The 21,202-nt window shown below is 36.6% G+C and overlaps 1 protein-coding gene across 3 annotated transcripts in view; it reads left to right on the top strand.

Moving 5' to 3' along the window:
* CDKAL1 (CDK5 regulatory subunit associated protein 1 like 1) overlaps positions 1–21,202 on the top strand; it is a 386,114-nt gene that overhangs the window by 277,210 nt on the left and 87,702 nt on the right. For all 3 annotated transcript variants that reach the window (XM_068200064.1, XM_068200067.1, XM_068200065.1), the window contains 2 exons: positions 3,637–3,817; positions 20,429–20,491. In XM_068200064.1, the coding sequence (XP_068056165.1) occupies positions 3,637–3,817; positions 20,429–20,491 (244 nt within the window). The remainder of the gene's footprint in view (positions 1–3,636; positions 3,818–20,428; positions 20,492–21,202) is intronic.

The raw sequence follows: 21,202 nt of genomic DNA on the forward strand, positions 1-21,202 counted from the left end.
AGATGTTGCTTTTCTTCTGTATTCTTTCAAACGCATCTTTTTCTTCCTTTCTGTGAGGCTTGGATACCTGTGCTGTCAGCACTTGTTTATGGGTGTGTTGGCCCTTAACAGCATCACACTAAGACAGATGTGTCTTCACTGTAAGGTGATGTAGCTGCTTCTTTTTGGGTGGTCAGAATTGCCCAGGATGATGGGGTTCACATTGCTGGTCTAGTTAAGAATGGCAGAACATCAGTCTGCTTTAGTAGATGGAAGGGATTTATATATGTAGAGGGACATAGGGGAGAAAATAAGTATTAGGGATGTTTTATCTTATACATGGCATTAATTATTCCTCTGATTGATCTTGTTCTGAAATTACACAGTTTTATTGTAAAACATCCCAGTTGAGAGTCAACATGTTGTAGAGCTTCTCTCCTCCACCCTAAAAAACATTTGTGGAAACTGAATGGTTAGGCTAACTGTAAATGAGTTCACGTAATAAATGTTACAGGGGATGTTCAGCATGTTTTTTTTTTGTTTGCTTCAGGATAGATAAGCAGCATTTGCTGTAAAATAATAATATTGGCTGATGCACAAGAACTTGTTTTTATGTGATTTTGATCATATTTCATAGATGAAGCAATTCTTAAACTTCATCTGAATCAAAGTAATGAAGAGTTTTGAGCTGCTTTCTTTCGGGGCTGTCAGAGAAAAGGTCACTTTAATTTTCAAGTGTGTATGTGTTTTATATTTTCCATAATTATATCTTTTTCCCCTCTTTTTTCATTAAGAAATTATGTTTCACATGTGGAACTAAATATTTTTTGTTCATCACTGCTTTGAAAAGTCTTTAAGAGCTTGATTTTTGTCTTTTTGGACTTCGAGTGAAATCTCATGCTTTTCTCCCCTTTTTAAACTGCTTGTTAAACAATATAATCAGCAGTGATATAAAAATGCACTATGCAATGTCATATTTTAGGCAGTTACACTGGATTGAACTGTAATTAATCGCTGTTGCTGAATACACCATGGTCCTTATTCTCTTTTTGTACCCAGGCTTTTCTTTGTGTGTAATAATTCCATCCAGGAAGAAATCTAATTGCTAAGATAATTAACACCTTATCAGCAAATGGAGTTCAGACATTTGTAGAGTTTATGAATTTTAAAAATATGTAATTTCCTTTTAACTGAATGACAACTGGTGTTACGGAGAAAAAGAGCATATTTTATTGTATCTAGCTTGATTGGACCTCATAATTCATGTTGCTATAGAAACAACCAGGCCTTTTTAAAGGATGGTATTACTACTACCATTGGTAATAAATGCTTTGACTGTTGCCAATAGTGCCATTAAAATGGATAAAATAACTTCATTATAATGGTTTTGTCAAATGTAATGAATGTTCTGTTGATGTTCTGAGAAATGGCAGCTGATGTTAGGTGGCATTGGTTTATAAAGCAATGTACACTTTCTTCCATGACCTTACTATTCCTGCACAAGATATTTGTGGTATGAAAAAATCATGTTGCAGGGTATGGTGCTGCTCTCTTCACTCAGTCCTTAAAGATAAGGAGTTTTATTGTTACTTGATATCAAGCAGAAGTTCATATCTTGATGTTTGTCAATCTTAAGAAAGCAGTGGTAACTGAGGGTGCTGAGCCCTCAACTCTGCTCTTCTGCACAAAATCCACATTGTGCTTCCCACTTAGGGTTGTTGGATCAAATCCTTGAAAATGTTCAGTTTTATACTGGTTTTGATTTGTCATTCAAATGCCATCTTTCAACCTCAGCCCAGATGATGGAGTCTGATTCAAAAAGGAAATTGCAGAATTTGGTTTCTTTGGTAGGGATTTTTCTTAAGAAAGAAGTGAAAGAAGATTCTAATAATATATGACAAATTCCTGTGCTGCTATCTATATGTTCAGATGCATGCTAAAAGGAGGGCTAGAAATTAATATAAGCTCATTGCCAATACTTTAAGAAAAAAAAAGTTTAGGGGAAAAGAAATCACGAAATATATTTCCTACCATGTACAATTTTAGGCAAAGGCAAAGTCAAATTTGTCTGAAGGCTGTTGTGGTGGATATAAGCTATGGTCTAATATTGCACCTAATCAAATTATTAAGAACAGTATTCTCTGCTTCCCTTTTTTGGGGTCTTTTGCCAACAGGTTTTCCTTTTCCAGTATAACTCATTGTTTCAGGAAGATTTTCTTTCAGGAATTTTTTTTTCCTGTGGTTATGTAGTGTCTAATAAGAAATTATAGTTTTCTTTGGCTATTTGAATGCTTTATTAATGTAATTTGGATTACATGCACTGATATTCACAGTTCTGCATTGTCTTAACTGGATGAGGGGAAGAGAAGCCTTCCATCAATTTCTTTAGGTTAGAGACAGTCTTGGAGACCCCTTCTTAACCTAAAGTGTGAACTTTGCTTGTGACAGTTGCCTTTATGCCATTCACCCCTAAAACAATCTCTCTCAGCTGTTCCCTTGCCTATGGCCTACAAAAGAGCTGTAGTATTATTTAGATTGGAAGGGACCTCTGGAAGACATCTCATTTACTCCCCCTACTTGAAACAGGGCCAGTTCCAAGTTAGATACCACCAATATTTGTATAGAGTTCTTACTTTTCTCCAGTATTTTCTGCAGTTTATCATTGTTACTGGCAGTGTGGGGTGAACTCTGCATTGTGGAAACAGTCTCATCTGTGTCAGGAGGGAGCACTGAGTATTATGTGTTTCCGCCTCTCTCCAGAGGATGCCTATCATTATTCCCACTGTACACAAAGCTCAGTATGGGTGCAGGGCCTGATGGCTGCTCCCGTATCTACTGGGAAAGTGTTCATGGCATGTTCCCACCGTGTCTAAGATGGTGACAGTGGCACAATTTCAACTCAAGTTCTCTTACTTCACCCTCTTCTGTGTATCCTTCTGTGTCTGTGGGCTGTCTCTGTCAGCTGTGCTGCCTTAACCTGATGTGTGTGAAGGATCTGCATATTCAGTCCAAGGGGAACAGTTAGGAAATGTTGACCTTGCTTAAATAACAAGAGAACTCATTGCCTGTGCATTTGTGAACTTAAGTAATTTGTTTTCCTTTTAAAGTAAGGCATAGACTGATGTTTTAGAATACTGAGTTAAAATTGACTTGTGACTAAAGATGTATTTTTACCTCCTAAGTCAATTGTGTTCCAACTTGCTAGGGGATATGACATGCCAGTCCCCACTTTCAGATACCCTGTTCTACTTCAATAGCAGCCTTATAGAACATTTAGTAATTGACATTTTCTAGTGACTGAGTCTCAAAAGGTTTACATTTTATGGATTAAGCAATCAGAATTCAAGAAATAACAAGGTGTGCTGATTACCTCTAATTTTGATTGAAGGAAGAGTTGATCCAGATGTTTTCACTCTTCTGTCACAATCCTAATCCAGTATTTGCTGCGGTATCTTCTATTACTTGTGCTCTCAGCTGAGCACCAGATGCATTTCTCATTACCAAGCAATGGTGTTAAAATCTTTTTTCCCCAAGATCCTTGTAGGTCTCAATTTCTGTAGATAAAGCTGAAGGTTATATGTCTATGTACACTAGCTTTTAAGGGAGCAAGACTTCTACATGTCCTCAGTTAAGTGTTTCTTTCTACTTCCTTTACAGAGTGCCTGGAATAACAATTGCTACAGACATAATTTGTGGTTTCCCAGGAGAGACAGATGAAGATTTTCAAGAAACTATGAAACTTGTAGAACTGTACAGGTTTCCAAGCTTGTTTATTAATCAATTCTACCCACGTCCAGGAACCCCAGCTGCAAAAATGCCTCAAGTTCCAGCTGCAGTGGTAAGATACATTTTCAGATGCCTTTAATACATAAAGCATGTACACGAAAATTTACATTTTCTGCAGAACTGTACCACATTCAAATGAAGGATTTTTTCAGTCCAGAAAGGGAAATGATGCTAGGCTAGACCACTGAATGTGTTTTCATATATAAATGACTGTTCAGATTGTGAGGAAGGGTAATACAGTGGTTATACTGAAGATCTTGTTGGCTTTCTATCAAGTTTGGGGTGAATGACTATCAATAGTAGTAGCTGATTGTTTATGCATAATATTTTTTTCCATTTTAAGACTTATGCGACTCCAGCATTGTCAAGCTTCTTGTGAATAATGATGCAAAGTATTAATAACAGCAATAGTCTCTGATTTATTTGTCAAATATTAAATTCACAGGCCACTTCTTCTTGAGATTCTCCTTATGCACAGCTTATTGACTTCCTTCAGCCTGCAGGTTAAAGGCCATTAATAAAATTGCATCTAATCTTTCTCCCTTCCCTTCCTCAATGCTTTCTAACTACCAACATTCACATCTTAAATTCTAAACTTTTTTAATAAAGAAGGTACATGGCTATTGATTGTATTTTGCGAGATATAAATAGCTATTTATAAGCAATAATGATGATAGCAATCATATCAGAAGGCATGGTTTGATTTATTAAAAAAAAATGAATTTGTTATTTTTGTAATCTGAATCTCAAAACAGGAAAGCATACAAGATTGATGCCTGTAGTAATTCAACTCAGTACTGTATCATTTTTATGGGCATAAATAACATTTATATTTCCTTTCAATGTAAGGATGAAAACCAGCAATGTAAATCAATTTAAATGAGAAACCTATTTCTTTCAATTTATGTATCCTGGTACACCAATACAAAGTCAAAACAATATATTGGAACTTTTATTCCTTTGCTTATGTGTCTGAAAGCTAAACAACATATCTCTGTTTACTCTCAGTATATACCATGAATTCCATAGGATGTGTCAGCTGCTGGAGACATAAAATGAGATTATATCTGGCTTCTTCCGTTTGCTGTTTAGTGTAGTGCAGCTTGAACAGTTTATTCATTTATTATAGACTATCTCATAATGGGAAATTGTAAGTTTTCAAATATAAATACATGCTGTTGAAGTAGTCTCCTTAGTGTAACCAAATCACAGGGTTGCATTATTTGTCTTAGTCTTTAATGCTTTTTAGATATTTTCATACATGAAAAAAGTTCAGAAATGCAATTTTTGGAAGGTAAGAAGTTAAAAATCAAAACATTGGTTTGTGTTTCAGGTTTGTATTCCTATGCGCAAGTTCTTAAGCATGCTATTTTCACGGGAGGTGCAGAGAGCTTAAGTTAATTTACGCACTTCTGTTTAACTGGGTGCTTATGGGAAGACAATCTGCAAAGAGATAAATTATTAAAAGAACTTTAGCTGTTCTGTAGTTAGAAGGATTACTTGGAAAATGGTAATTGTCAATTTAACCCAGTTTTACATTCTTTCTTCTTATTTGTAGCACTAGTTCTCATTGCTTTCAGTGAAATAGAACCTTCAAAGAAGATGGGGCCTCTAATCCAGGGCTGATGAAAATCTGTAATTAATAGATTTTTATTTCTCTTTTTTCTTTTTTTTTTCCTCTGTAGCCCTGCAAAAATCCTGTGTTATGAGATCCTTTGTTCTTTTATCTCTTAGCAGAAATGGAGAGCAACTAGTCAAATAGAGCAGGAAGAGCTTGTTTTATATTCACATTATGTTTTATATTCACATTACTTCTAGACAGCAGCTGATGGTCTTTCCTGCATTACGAAAAATGGACAGGCATTTTATTTGTTATTCCTTGCTTAGAGTAACTTAGGTTTCTCTGCTAGGAAAAGGAAGTAGCACACAACCATCCACATTATGCAGTCTGACCATTTAATCTTTTAATGAAATATTATCCATGTTAATGAATGCATTTTATTGCATTTGCCTTGGGTAAGAAATAGCCCATGCACTGCTGTACAGCTGATCTATGCAAGTGCCTCAGCGTGCATTAGATTGCCAGTCTGAGCTTGGGAACTTGGTGCTTCCATGGGATGTTCATAACAATATCCTCTGCAGTAGATCTGTTGGTAGCATTTCTTTATGGGAAAAGAATTTTGTCTGTACTGTTTAAAAAGAGATGTTGAATCAGTGAGCAAGTTTGACAACTCTTATTCTTCTTTTCTTCTTTGTTATTTTTTTCTGAAAGTTGAATATATTTGCTATGTTATTTCAGTTTTTATATACTTCTGCAATGGACAATTCCATTGCTAGTTGCAGACTGCTCCACTTCAGTGAGTTCCTCTTCAGCAACTCTGATTCAAGATGGCTTTGGTGATTCTGCCCAAGTATCACAGCTGCAATAACAACATACTTGTCATGTCAGTTTCCTTTTAGATTAGCTTTTTTTTGAAGACTTTACCACTTCTAGAGATAATCTGTATAATATGAAGCATATTAATATTTAGTACTGTTACATTTTTAGTGGATGGCTTTGATGATGATCTTTAATATAATTGCCTTTTGGGAGAAAATCCTCATTTGAGATTATCTGAATAGAAAAAACAGTCAGTAGGTCAACATCCCTTCACATAGATAATTTATCCCTGAAAGCCTTATAGGCACTGATATTTTGCTAAAAGGGTAAATGACACTAATCCAGATGGACAGTTCTGCCACCATAAATTCAGAAAAGACAGCTAAGGCTGCAGGCCTTTCTTATTTCTCCTGGAGAAAAAATGTCCATGGAGAATCAGACATCTGTCTGAATGGTCTCATCATTTCACAACCATCAATTAGATTATGCTTACCATAAATACTCTTTCCAGTTTAGAGAAAAGTTAAAACAAACATGATTTTTTGTTTAATAAGCAATTATGGTAATGCTGAGTCATGTGCATGGAAAATGAGCCAAGATGTTCCCAGAACTTAAATGCTATCCAATTTTTTTTTCTTTCCTTTGCCCCCATTTTATCCATCTTCTGCTAAATGCACTGTTTCAGAGATGAGTCTGGATGCTCCTTATGTCCAGTGGGTTGAAAATTCTCACTCTGAAACATGTTAACTATGAAATGCTACTTTGCATATTGTTACTGCTACTATTATTGTTATTATGTATCTGAATTTCTACATTTTCTTGCTGTGTTTGCTTGTAAAAGTGTTAGTGCTGATAACTGCATAACTCAAATTACAGATTCTAGTTAAACTAATAATAAGCAATGTAAGAGAGCATGACTCAGATGTGTGTGGTAGGGATCTCATATTTAGCTGCATTACAAAGGATCAGAATAATTTAAAGTGTGAAAGTTGTTTTTTTTCTCTAAAATTAAGCCTTACGTTTTTAATAACTTCTTTGGTCTTTATTTTTTCAAGGCAGCTATTACTCATGTGGGGACTTGCAAGATTCTTTTCTCTGTCCTCATGATTTGGTCCATCCCAATTTCTGAAACATTTGGGGAGATTATCATCTCAGGATCAACTTGACTTCTGTCAATTGGAAATTATATGAGGAAATAGCCATTTTGAAAATAAAGATCTCAGCAAGGTACAATTAGGTTTATCTCTACTCAGAATAGGAGATGGCAGCTGTTTTGAGAGCAGTAATGTGACTGCAGCTTCATGATTACACTGCAGTGTGGATTCTAATTTTTCTGTATATATTTTCAATAGTGTAAGAAATTTGGTTTCAATTATATATTCACTTTCTCTTTCCTTCTCTCTTTTTTTATATCACCAGATAATTATGTTGCTTTGAGCTAGAAAAGTTTGTCAGTCTGCGCCTGGCTCTCGGCAGCCACAGGATGGAGGTTGGCCGGCTCGCTGTCCCGCTTGTGGCTGCAGGGCAAATACGCGCGTGGCCGCCCCCGAGTCTCTGCCGAGACTGTTGCGGGTGGCGATGAGTGCTGCAGCGTGGGTAGCACAGCAGAGGCACAGGGCATGGGGAAACCAAGGCAGAGGAATAAGGGAGGAACAGTTGTCTGAATCTCCAAACATTTAATCTCGAAGTGGGGCAGAACAAGTGACAAATCTGAACCTGAAGGGGCTACTTTTGTAGGGATGGGGGGGACACAACTTTTGACCAATAGGAGGGCATTAGGGGAGGGGTGCAGGGTAAGGGCTCCCTACTAGAAGCCAACACAGGGAGGGAGCAAGCCCCACAGCCCAATTCTGCTTTGAGGAAGGGATGAAAGACAGGGAACACTCCAGAAGCAAAGGAGTGTGCTATCTTTGACAGACAGGGGTGAGACAAGGGAACAAGGGACGTATACAGGTGAATTGACATGTGGATTGACATACATTTTGGCGGGGAAAACTGTGGTAAACAACTCAGGACTGAACCATTAGAGAAGCCAAATGGGGTACAGAGAACGAACCACTACAAACTTATAACAAGGAATATTAAAACATACTACAGAAGAACAAACTGTAAAATAACAGATTACCACATCAGTCAACTATTGAATGTTTCTTTTGATTCCTCTGAAGTGTCTTACTAATTTTTTCACTCTGTATTAGTTGTATTAAGCACTATGCTTACTATACTGAGGTGAATAACCAATTTGCAAACTTCATAACTGTCCTGGTTTTGGCTGGAAGAGAGTTCATTTTCTTCCTAGTAGCTGGTATGGTGCTATGTTTTGGATTTAATATGAGAATCATGTTGATACCACTACATGATACTTCCAGTTGTTGCTAAGTAGTGTTTATAGCAAGTCAAGGACTTCTCAGCTCCTCATGCTCTGCCAGACGGAAGGCTGGAGGGGCACAAGAAGTTGGGAGGCTGCACAGATGGGACAGTTGCCCCAAGCTGGCCGAAGGGGTATCCCATACCATGTGGCATCATGCTGAGTATACAGAGCTGGCCAGAGGCAGCTGCTGCAGCTGCTCGGTCACCCTGAAGAGTTAGAAAACTAACACACTGTTAGCACACTTACCATTATTAGGAGAAATAAATATCAGTGATCAGACCTTGTATCCCAGTCCATTTAATCAAACCGTCCCTTAGATCTGTTACCATATCTCCCAATTACAGGAGCAGTGCATAATGCACTAGGAGATTTTTTTTCCATAAGTATAGCATAATACAATATAGAGCTGTGTTGTCTGCCAGACAAGTTGTATTTGATCATCTCTGTGGGAGCAGAATTTTTGTGGCTTTTACTCTATAATGCCTACTTATTTTTCTTATACTGCATTACTTTTACTTCCCTCTAGGAGGTCTCCAGGAAGTTTCATGATACCCTTTCATAACTGAGTGGCTGCAGATCCACCATATCTCTCTTTGATGTGAATTCTGCAAAGTACTAGAAATAGGCATTCTTGAGTGCCAATAGATGCAGTGTGATGTTTAATTCCTCCTTTGCTGGCTGGATGGATGGATATAGGCTTTTCTTCTGTGGAAACTCATGTGCTTTTACCTATTCAAAAAACACGATTATCCAAATATTGCCAAACTGTCCCAGCCTCACTGAAAAATAACCACTCCTGTGTCAGGCAATATTAGCTGTCCTCTGCTTCAGCATTTTTTAACTTGTGCAAGGGACACCTTTAGCCATGTTCAGAACTCTAAAGGAAAGGAGCACAAGTGGACCTTGTAGGTATCCCATCAAAGAAAAGGCTGGTGAACTACCTGCTAAGCAGGCAGTGAGGAAGGATGACAACTGAGGACCACTCTTGCCTTTAAGGATAAGTTTCAGCCTTTAGTGGGGAGTGATGGGGCACACGGTGCTTGGGGAGGCCAGAGTCAGGGCTAAAGCAAGGAAAGAATTCATCTGCTGTCCGATACAGATTTAGAAATAACTTGATAAGATTTCATGTACTTTGTGATGCGTGACAGAACCAATGGCACTGTTAAGTACTTGAAGGTTGAAAGAGTGCAGCTTTGGGTAGACTTGATAATTTAATGTGATTTAAATGCCCAGAAAGTAAGGTACCATCTCGTTTCTAATTCTCACAGACATAGCAGAATCAGTAATACTTCTCGCGTCAGAGTAATGGTGGCCAATCCAAAGATCATGCAATGGGATTATATAGGGATGTTCTTCTAAAATTAAAGAGGAATACTGTGGAGATCATAAGGTGGGAGAAAATGAAAGAAAAGAAGTAGAAAAAGAAACAGTGCCACTTATTCAGCAGTACTGTTACTTCAGTCTGTTGTCACTATGAGCTTCCCTGTTAAGTGCTGTGACTAAAGGTCATTACATGCCCCAGGAATTGGATGCAGCTGTGATAACTGCTCCTGGTGTATCAAAGGTTCTTGGCCCATGACACATCTCCCCTTCCCAGCACATGCAATAATGCATGGTGTAGCATGCAGAATGATCTTCGTGTGTAAGAGAAGCCAAGACTGACTAATGTCTGAGTTTGACTGCTGAACTTCTGTACTACAATTTGTTTTTCAGCAGTACAATTCTATTTGCTGTTTGCTATTCTGCTAGAATAAAAACCTGAGTGAATATTTTCATGACAACTTTGGGACCAGGGAGTTAAAAATGTGAAGGCTAGAGGGGAATGTAGACCATGAAAAAAAAAAATTCTTCATATTTTTCACTGAACTATTGTAGTATTCCAAGCTAATTCCATTTTCCAGCAAGTTGCTTTCTAGTAGTTTTATTTACATCCATGTTCCCTTATGATTTTTATGAGAACAACATGTGAGGTACTGCAGAAAGCCCTACAAACCATTGATAGCTATGAATTCTCTCATCTACAAACCCAGTAATTCTTTGATGGGTTTTATTTTGGTTGGTGTGTCTGTTGGTTAGTGCCATATCAGTGTGCTGGTTCCCTCTGCTACCTTCTAGATGCTTAGAAATAATTTTGGATTATTTCCTCCCTTTTTTTTTCAGTAACTATAAATTGGTTGACCTATGAAAGCCTGGTTCCTCCTTTCCTCTGTTTTAAAGATGGTCAAAACATTTGACTGCTTTTATGCTGTATCTTTAAGTCTACCCCCGTGCTCACCATTCAGCATGTGGCCCTTCGGGTTTTTGCAATGAATTCAAAGGAGCATAATGTGAATAGGGGTCTTGTGGTTAGACAAAACTTCTAAACAGAATTTTACAAGTGTTTAAAGACCTTTTATTTTACAAGTGTTTAAAGACATTTTATTTTAGAGCTAGAATCAGGTCATGTTCAAATCACCTTAAGTTACTTGACCAGGCGCTGAAATGAAAATCTGTTTTTGTTGTTGTGGGAGACATTTGAGCTGGTAGGTTTTAAAATAGGTTGAACCCTTTTTGAGAGCTATAAATGATCTGCCTATGGAGCTGCTGAAAATTCAGTTCATAGCTGAATCTGGAGAATGAGTTAAATTGCACGGTAACAAGTAGACATTGCAGAGTCAGACCCCTGAGAAAGGACAAAAGTAATTTTACTCTAGCCTAGAGCTGGGACTCTTAAATCTTACACTAGTGTAGAATAGAAGTCTTGTGCTTTCAAGGAGCACAACTGTATTGCCTGAGAAACAAGTCAAAATTCAAAGCTAGATTGGAAATACACTTAGGAAACCAGCTTAGTTGGTGTTCTACTTTTTAATTTTTTTTTCCAGCAGAAACTGGTTGGAATGAAAATTACCAGCAGCTTCCTCATAAACTTTATACAAATCCAAGTTGAAAATTAGAGCATCTTAAAGTAAAGCACAACTATGGGTTCAATCTAGGCCACATTGTTAAGAAAAATAATTGGAAAATAAAATATGGAGAATATACATATGGGGGAAGAGGTAGAGTTCCTAAACTTCATTGTCAGGCCAGAACTAGTTACAGAATTTGCAAGAATAATGAAACTGCAGTCATCATCATGTAACTTTGTGGACTGATGCTTGCAGCCATGTGCAGAACATATGTTGTATAAATAAAGAGTTTTGAAAAGTGCAGTCCTCCAAGATTTGTAGTGTCCATGAGCATTCATTAGCCATCCTCTTTCCCCTGTGAGTCTGAAAACCCTGATGGAATTGTGAGATTTTTAGTTGCAAGGAAGTTGAGTTTTGAATACCACATACTCCTGTGCTGAATAGAAGGAAAGGAAAATACTCTCAGAGATAAGGTAGAATAGCCTTTGATTTTAAGAGGGAAAATAGTTTTATCTCCAATCTACTCTTTATTCTTCTGTCCTATTCATTGGCTCATAATGAAGGGGAAGAACCATGGAAGAAGTCTTAACTGTGTCTTTTTGTAATTTTTGTGATTTTTGCTTGAATTACATTTAGGTAACTTAGGTAAAACTGAAACAAAATGTTGTTTTTCAACTTGGAATTTTAATTCACTTTATAATCCAAACTGCTCAGAACTAAAAACAGTGCCGAAAAGCAGCTGTAGTAATTAGTAATAACTTAATCCCTGAAACTGGATATGGATATCAGAACAGAAAATTTTCTAAATTGTGGACTTCTTCAAATGAGAATGTGGTTTAGGGGTAATTTTTTGTGACTTAACACAGAAAGCAAATTAAATTGTATCATGGAGGCAACTAAGCTTGTCCATCTTTTGCAAATAATGTAACATTTATGATGGCCCATACAACATGCTTTGGAATGAAAGGACACTGAAATATCCTGAGGTGGGTTCTTGGTGACCCTTCCTTGAACTTCCTTTGTCTTTGATAATCCAAGTGCACTCCCTCAAAGCCGTCACAGTCGATCAGGTCAGTGAGTGCTCTGGAACTTGTATCTTCCACTGTTTTCATTGCTGCACCTGCACCTCTGGTTATTGGGCTAAAACTCTTGGAACCTGGAGTTCCTGAAAACCTGGAAGAGTGGAGGACTGAATAATAGATGAAGATAAAACAATGAGAGCAGTTTTTGTGTGTCTAGTGAATTTGTGTGTTGTACGTGGTCTCTCTCACACAGCAAGCACTTGAGCACTGCTTCTCACGGTTTGTAGCACACTGTACCCTCTTCAGCACTTCTCTTTCTGTTCTTCTTGGAAAGCTGGAAAACTTGATGCTTTCAAGGCTGCTTGCGTATGGTACAGCACACACATAACCTCACCAGATCATAAAAAGAAAAAGAGCACCCTGCAGACAGGTCTGTCCTGGGCTTATGTATGTACTGGGCTTAACATATCTGTCGATACAGATACATAGATAATTTAAAATTACATTTCATCACTAAGAAGTAGTTTGTAGTTCGTTCTGATTTATATTGTTGTGTAACTGACTGCAATAACGATACATATTCAAAAACCAGTCTGTCCCTTGTGACCAATCACTTTATTTCTGGTTTAGTGTCAATCCGATTTGAAATATGGCTGACACCCCAGGCCAAGATTCAGCTATATATTTTGTTCTACAAATTGTTTTGACCTAAGCAGTCTTCCTAATCATTTACAGTGGCATCCTTAGGAAATACCCACCTCATATAGACTGTGAAATTTATACATAAATTTCAGATATAAAAATCTAACAGAAGTGAGACAGAGCATTTTACAAACTATACCAAATTTATGGACCCTCAAAATGAACATGTGCTGAAGGCTTTTTCTGAAATTAATAATTGCTTTGTAAAAGTCTTCAGAATAAATTTTGCATAATTATAGAATCATAGAATTGTAGAATAACCTGAGTTAGTCAGTTATTGAGTCCAACTCTTGGCCTTGTGCAGGACACTCTTGTCACATCCTGTGTCTGAGAGCATTGTCCAAATGGTTCTCCAACTCAGACAGGCTTGGTGCTGTGAACACTTCCTGGGGAGCTCTTTCCAGTGCCCAACCACTCTCTGGGTGAAGAATCTTTTTCTGATATCTAACCTAAACCTCCCCTCACTCAGTGTCATTTCCTCAAGTCCTGACATGGGTCATCAGAGAGAGAGATCAGTGCCTGCCCCTCCTCTTCCCCTCACAAGGAAGTTGTAACTGCAATGAGGTCTCCCCTCAGTCTCCTCTTCTCCAGGCTGAACAGACCAAGTGACCTCTGCCACTCCTCACATGGTTTCCCCTCAAGACCCTTCACCATCCTCATGGCCCTCCTTTGGATGCTCTCTAACAGTTTAATGTCTTTGTTACCTTGTGGCACCCAGAACAGCCCCCAGCACTTGAGGTGAGGCCGCCCTAGCCCAGAGCAGAGCGGGACAATCCCCTCCCTTGCCCAGCTGGCCATGCTGTGCCTGATTCCCCCCAGGACAGGGTTTGGCCCTCCTGGCTGCCAGGGCACTGCTGATTCAGATTCACCTTGACATCGACCAGGGCCCCCAGGTCCCTTTCTGTGGTGCTGCTCTCCAGCGTTTAATTCTTCAGTCCATACATCCAGGTTTGCCCCATTCCAGGTGCAGAATTCAGCACTTTGCCCTTCTTAAATTTCATACGATTGGTGATTGCCTATCTCTTTAATAAAAAGTGATGGGAATAACAAGCGTAAATTATAAGATAAATTAAAATATCTCAAATTTACCAGAAGGAATAAAATTCAACAACATTTGTGAAATATATGGGTTTGAAGTGTCTGTATTACATAGCTAATATATGGGAGATGAGAAGGAGGAAATTGCAATGCACTTTAATTGAAAATGTATCCTTCAAAAACTTCTTTTCAGAGAGGTTGAATCTTCATGTTCTTATGAAGATTCTAGCTATTTTTTGAAAATGTCTGTAATTTTCCATACATTAGAATCTCTACATAAAATCTAAAATAGACTAAACCATAATAGTTTGTGTTGCTATAATCCTGAATACAGTATTCCTTTAATGTTTGCAATCATTTTCTGCTATTAACGATCAGTAAAGCTGTGTGAAGTTTTATATATTTTGCTCTTTTAGACAATAAACACATTGCATGGAGTCATAGAACCATGCTATATTTTTTTAAAGAATCATTGTGTGTAAAAAAATTATACAAAATATGAATTATGAATCTACAGTTCTGTTGTTGGAGCTGGGAAAAAGTCCACTATCCTGTAACATTGAGATGAACTGCTGAATAACATACTACACACTAAATTAATATTTTCTATGCATGGATCAAACATTATTAGAAAATTATTTCTTAAAGCAAGCTGAATATATGTGAGGGTCAGTAGCTGAAGTAGAACAGTGAGTCTATTTTAACACAGTAATTCAGGTAGGATTGGTCAAAAAGACTAGCTACTCCCCATATTATTTTCTATGCTTTATTATAGATGGGATCAGAAAGACAGGAATAATGTCAATAGAGGTAAGTTAGTGATAGGAAGCAGAGAACTTGTCAGGCTTGTATTGTCACTTCTGTTCTTTCAGAGCTTACAGGGCATGGATGCAAGTGCAGAATGAACACCAGGTATGATTTTATCAAGAAATCTGGCTGGGGCACAATGTTTTTTTCAGGATCATTTTTAAGAGGGTGATGCATTGAATAACAGAGGTCAAAGAGAACGGTTCAGTGGTTTCTGATCACTTTTTTAAAAGCTGTTTTGCAGACCAAAAAGCAATCTGCAAACATTGATAACATGGTGGTTCCAGTGGCTTGTCTCATATCTCTGTTGTGGTTATACGTACACAAATTTAATACTTTATGGATTGAATCTCCAAGAAAGGCTTTTAAATGTACCATGGTTGGAGTAGTTGCTATCTCCCTCTCTGGTGTTTTGCCAAGTAATTCTGTGGAGATTAAAGTTTGTCCAGGGGGTCTCTGTGGGTAGGGTGCTACCTGCTTCATTCTAATTTATAAGAGTTCTGAGTTTGGAACTACCCAAGGCCTTTGTAGTTTTGAGATCACAGATGTAACATAAGGGAAAAGAAAGACACAGCTTTTTTACTTATCAGAAAATTGATGTTTCTGAAGTCAGAAAATGCCATAACACAAAACGTGTTAGAAAGTGCTGTTTCAGAAAAGAAAGATCCAATCTCATGGTTTTGTGAATGTCTGTTTCTCTGGAGCCTCTGTGCTTTCAGTTATACTGGGAAGGGAAGCTGTGAAAATACTTGCAAAGCTGCTTCATTTTTCCCCCAAAGTGTATCAAAATTGTAGTTACATTTTTTCTTGATTCATTAAGTTTAATATTATTTAAATGAAGTAATTCACTAGATACTGCAGAAGAAGGTAAAGTGTTTTATCAGACTTGTTTGAAAGAAAAAAATATTGCTATTGGTTGTTAGCATGCTCAAGGATGGGGGTGGGAAGCTTTATAAACTCTAAATTAAATAAGGTTCCTGTGGCAAAATAAAATTGTTTTTTAATTCTGATCAGCAGTATGTAAAAGAGAAATGGGGGAGATGATTGGTAAGTGAGGGAACAGAATTGAAATAATTAATTTGATTGCCTTGACACATGTTATTATTCACTGTACTCATGAAGAAAAAGAAGAGTATTTGAACAGAAACAGATACATGTTCTTGTTACAGAAGGCAGCTCTGTATATTGAAATGATTTTAAATCATGTGAGCAAGAAAACAAAGATGAGAACTTTGCTGGCAATATATTGATACTGCAACTTTCAGTGGAACTGCTGGAGTCTACAGATCTGTCACAATATTAGGCTGGAATTATTAAGAATTTTGAAGGTGAAAATAGGCTTTATAAAACTGAAAGTCAAATCTAAAGGAAAGCAGTAATACCTTCAGATTGGGAGTAATTTTGTCCCTTTTATTCCTAGATGAAAATCTGAGAATGTTCCATTTAAGTAGCTTCTAAGTAATCTATAATATAAATACCTCAGTGATATTGTAGTTCTCCTTCACAATAAACATTGGAACCCTACAACACCATGCTTGAAAGAAAAACAAACAAGTTTTGGGCTACATTAAAATCATCTGAAAGACAGGTAATTATCACCTGAATATGAAAAGAGGATCACAAGATAAGTGCAATATACATGTGTGAACCTAAAATGTTTAGCATTTGTTATAACTATTCCATTTATAAAATTATTTTTCTAAAGTTTATTCTGATTATAAAAATTTATTATTAGGATACCCCTACTTTTACCCTATTTTCACACCGTTATTTGCAAAAAAAAAAAAATTAAGCTAGTCAGCACAAAATTCTATGCTCGTTTACTTGTGCAGAAAATATTTTAAATGGTTTTAGATTCCTCCTGTACTACAGGGTTTGTTGGGTTTTTTTGTTGGTTAGTTGATTTTTTCACACTCTGTTGTTCTTTAAGTGATATTTCATGACTAAAAGTAGATTAGTAACCCACAGTATAGTCTATGTAAAGCATTAGAAAAAGTTTTATTATTGCTAAAAATCAATGCATGAGAAAAAGAGTAAAAACACAAAGGTCACTAACTGAGCTTTATTGGTGTATAGTCCCAGACTCTTGTAAAAGTAACCTTTATTGTTACTATACTTTAAACATATAATATGCATATACTGGATGACCAGTATCCCTTTTATAAATCCCAGTATTCAAAAACCTGAGACCCAGCAAAATGAGAGAGAGAAAGGAAATAAATAGAGCAAAGTGTGTGTTACTTGCATGGCATATCTGCTTCCAGGATGGGGGAAATAATGAAATTGTGGTAATGTGTTGTTTCCTCTCTACTAACATTGTCTGTGTGTTCATTTTAAGAAATGTCATTAGTTCTTGTTAGTTTCTGGTTCTTATTTTTATAAATCACTTGGACACTACCTGTCTTTTCAGAAGAAGTTAATTACTTAGGTGTATTTTAGTAACAAGCTTAAAATAACTCGCTTAGAAAAAATATTGATTTATTTAAGGAAAACTTTCCATCCTGGCATACATATATGTACAAGCATATATGGTTTTACAGTATTTAACTCAGTCCTGCAGCAGCATTTTAACTAATTCTTCATCAGATGTTCACATGCTTTTCCTGATAAAGATATAAAAAGTGTCTCCTTTTTATCTCCTACATAATGTGGTATTTTTACAACTTTTTAAAACAGAAAACTGAAAATTTGTTTTTACAATCATATGCATATATTTTTTTAGTGGCTTACATCAGTATAGGATATGAATTTCTCTCCTTCTCATCTCCCTGAACTTGTTTCTTTAAGTGCTGCAAACTAAGGACTATCTATCACTGTATGCCAAGCCTGAGAGAAGTACAAGAATAAGCTATGAGTCTGGCGTTGCTATCAGACTCCTGGAAGGTTTTTTCATGCTAATTTGGAAAGAAAATATAGTTTTTTCCAGAAATAATTGGAATATATCCTCTGTAGGTCTGTGAGCATGTTTGAAAGCAATAGTGCTGCTGCACTGGAACAATATGATAAGATAGTACAGTTGCCTAAGTTCAGAGAGGGTTTTTGAGTGGCTTGTTACGATGCGATTTTGGCAACATTATTGGTATGGAACAAAGGACTGGAGAATCAGAACACTGAAGAAAAAGATTGGGGAAAGAAAAGTTTTTGTATTGGTCAAAGGGTACTTTAAAGGGATGTTGGACTAAGCTGAGGGAACATAATTAGGGATATGAAGCTGTGTTAAGGGAAGAAATTCTGGGTAGGTAGTTAAATAGGTAGTTTAGGGACTGAAATAGTCCACTGGAGGTGATAAAGGAGAAGGAGCTTTTGGACTCCTTATTTTCCACTGTAACATCTAGACATGGAGAGGCCTGCTTTACCTTCTGCTCTGTACTGCATAGAAGTGAGCTGGGAACCATGCTGCTTCTTTATTTCAAAAACTTATTATTCATACCATGTGACTCATGCCACCTATAGGAGTTGAAGGGATTGCCATTGGAGCAGCATGGATTCCTTGTCCTGTGTCTGTTTTGAAATACTACATATTTTTGGGTTTTAGAGATCTGAGTTAAAGTGCACTTTTTGTTGTAGAAAGATAGAAGTTATCACTAAGAAACCTTAACTCTGTGCTTATGACATTTTTATCTCTGTATATTCAGATTCTGTACAAAACAGTCAAAATGATGTTTAGATTTAGCTCAGCTAAGCATATGGGGCATCCTGGGAATTTTGGGGCATTTCTTTATCTGCATCTTGAGAAGTCCATTTCATGTTTTTCTCTATTAGGAATTTCCAGCATTTCCCCAGTCAGGAGAGTTTTGGTTTTGTACAAAAAAAATAAAACTTTTGTGCAAAGGTAGGAAAGAAACCATAATTTTATATAATAACAAAAACTTGAAGACTGTGTCAGTGTGTTCTGTAAGGGAAGCCATCTTCACTCTTTGTCTAGCTGAATGTGTAACCAGCATCTTGGTGGGAGTCTGAGGGTAAAAGATTGGTGGTTTTCTGTCATATCGTTTTACTGAGTGATATTAATGTAATTGCAGTCAAAATTAATACAAGAGAAATATTCTTCAGTAACAATGAGCAAGACTTGGACTTTTTCTGGATTTTGTAGGGTTTTCTTCCTAGAAAGATTAGTAGTGAGGTTTCCATAATCCAAACTCAAGTACTTCTGTCTTCTTCTTCCATGATGCTACATGAAATTAAGTTTTTTCAAGCAATATTTTTAGTAATAATTTTCGTATCGCTTTTTAATTTATTATCATATTCTCCAAATAATTTTAGTTCTCCAAATAATCACATTTCTACAAATAATTAATAAAGTTATTCACTTAACTCCAGATAAAGTACTTTGACTGTCTATAGCTGTACTACCAGAAAAGAAGTCATTGTAAGTTGCTTAATGTTTCACTGAAAATGAAAACTATGTAAAGAAAGAAAATACATAGTTCCTGTTGCATGATCAAAAATTACTAAATTGCCCTATGGTTTCCAAAAGTTAAAATAAAATTCTGCAGTCATGCAGCTGTCTATTTAGTTCCCGGCATGCTGAAAACATGAACAGATCTTTCCAGCTTAGCTATAAAACTACTTTCATGGAACCAATGGCTAAATAAGACACTGGTACAGACTACAAGCAAGGAGTTCTTGCAGTTGTCTCCCCTTTACACATATTCCAACATTCAGTGCTTTGCCTTCCCCAGCTATGAGATAAGTAAACACAGATTTTGACATAATAAAACTTTGAACTGATTTGTGACTCATCCCTGCATTAAAGACAAAGGGTGTTTTTCTCCTCTCCCTGCTCACCCTCCATAGGGTACAGCTGAGAAATTCTATTTAACATCAACTGAAATCACTGGAAGCTCTTTGGCTAAATTCAGTAGGAGCTGGATCAAGCAGGTTTTGTCTTTGAACTATGCTCTGAAAAGAAGAATTTTTTTTTCCTTTGCCTTGGCATTAAGTGAGATATCACCTGTTAATTTTCCACAATCAAAGCAATGAGAGTATTAGCATCAAAAGAAATCGACAAATAATAAGTGATTCTTCTTCAAACTGACTTGATTTACACCTAATCTTCTATAAGGTAATACTGCCTGTACATGCTAGAATGGTAGACAAGTCTTTGCAAGATTGTAGCCTGATCTCTCAGTTTTGTTATCTGCATTCTAAAATATTACTTATTATATATTGTGCAAAAATTAAGCCTAATGTGAATTGTTTACACATTCCACTGATGTTGCACAGATTAGTGTTTATTATTTATTAAGGATATTTTCCTTAATATTGTTAATATATATGTTAATTATTTCCTGTAATGTTTCATATCCTTAATCTGCATACACTGCTCTTCATACCTACAGTTTCATTAACAAAGTGGGGAGAGAATGTGTTTGTACCTGCATACAGCTTTTTAATCAGTAGCTCCTCTCTCCTTTAACTTTTCTAATATGGCTTATTTATTAATAATCCTTTACAGAAAAAACAGAGAACGAAGGATCTGTCCCAGCTGTTTCATTCATACAATCCATATGATCATAAGGTAAGAAAAAAATATACTATCTATGTTCGTTGTTAAGAAAAATTCCAAACATTTGTGGTAACTATATTTCATGATTAATGCAAAATTGAGGAGAAATGATAAAATTGAAAGCACCGTGTTACTTAAATTCTACAGTCACGTAAATGTTTCTTTGTTTCTTTAAGCCAAGCTTGCAAAGGTGCATTTTCTGATTTGTGAAACCAATGACTCGCATTAACCTCATAGAAGTATAATTTATAGACTGGCACTAAATACTGCAAAGTGACCACATGTGATATTGGATTCCCCTCTTTTTTTCCTCTGTGTTTAGGAACTGTGTTACCCTAGAATATGTTGCTTATCCTGTTGTGTCGATTAGGCCCTGAGATACATGATACTAATGAATTATCTATTGATCACAAAAGCATCATTTGAAGAGGCTGCTGTGTGAACAGCCTGGTGGTTGTCTGGGGGAAGAAGTAGAAACAAATGTCATTATAACTTGTTTGTAACATCTGGGAAAAAATAAAGAAGGTCCTTTCTATTTTCAGTGTGAAATAAAAAATAATAAAGTTGTTACAAAAAGATTTTAGAGAACCAAGAGACAGATCACAATATTTCTGTGCTATAGCTGTGTTAAGGGGTTCTTCTAGACATTATGCAAAAGAGAGCATTAAGCAGCAGATTGAAGGAATGTTAAGTAGGTTTTTAAATATTTTCATGGAGTTCCTC

This window comes from Anomalospiza imberbis, chromosome 1 (assembly GCF_031753505.1).
Source record: "Anomalospiza imberbis isolate Cuckoo-Finch-1a 21T00152 chromosome 1, ASM3175350v1, whole genome shotgun sequence".
Taxonomy (NCBI): Eukaryota; Metazoa; Chordata; class Aves; order Passeriformes; family Viduidae; genus Anomalospiza; species Anomalospiza imberbis.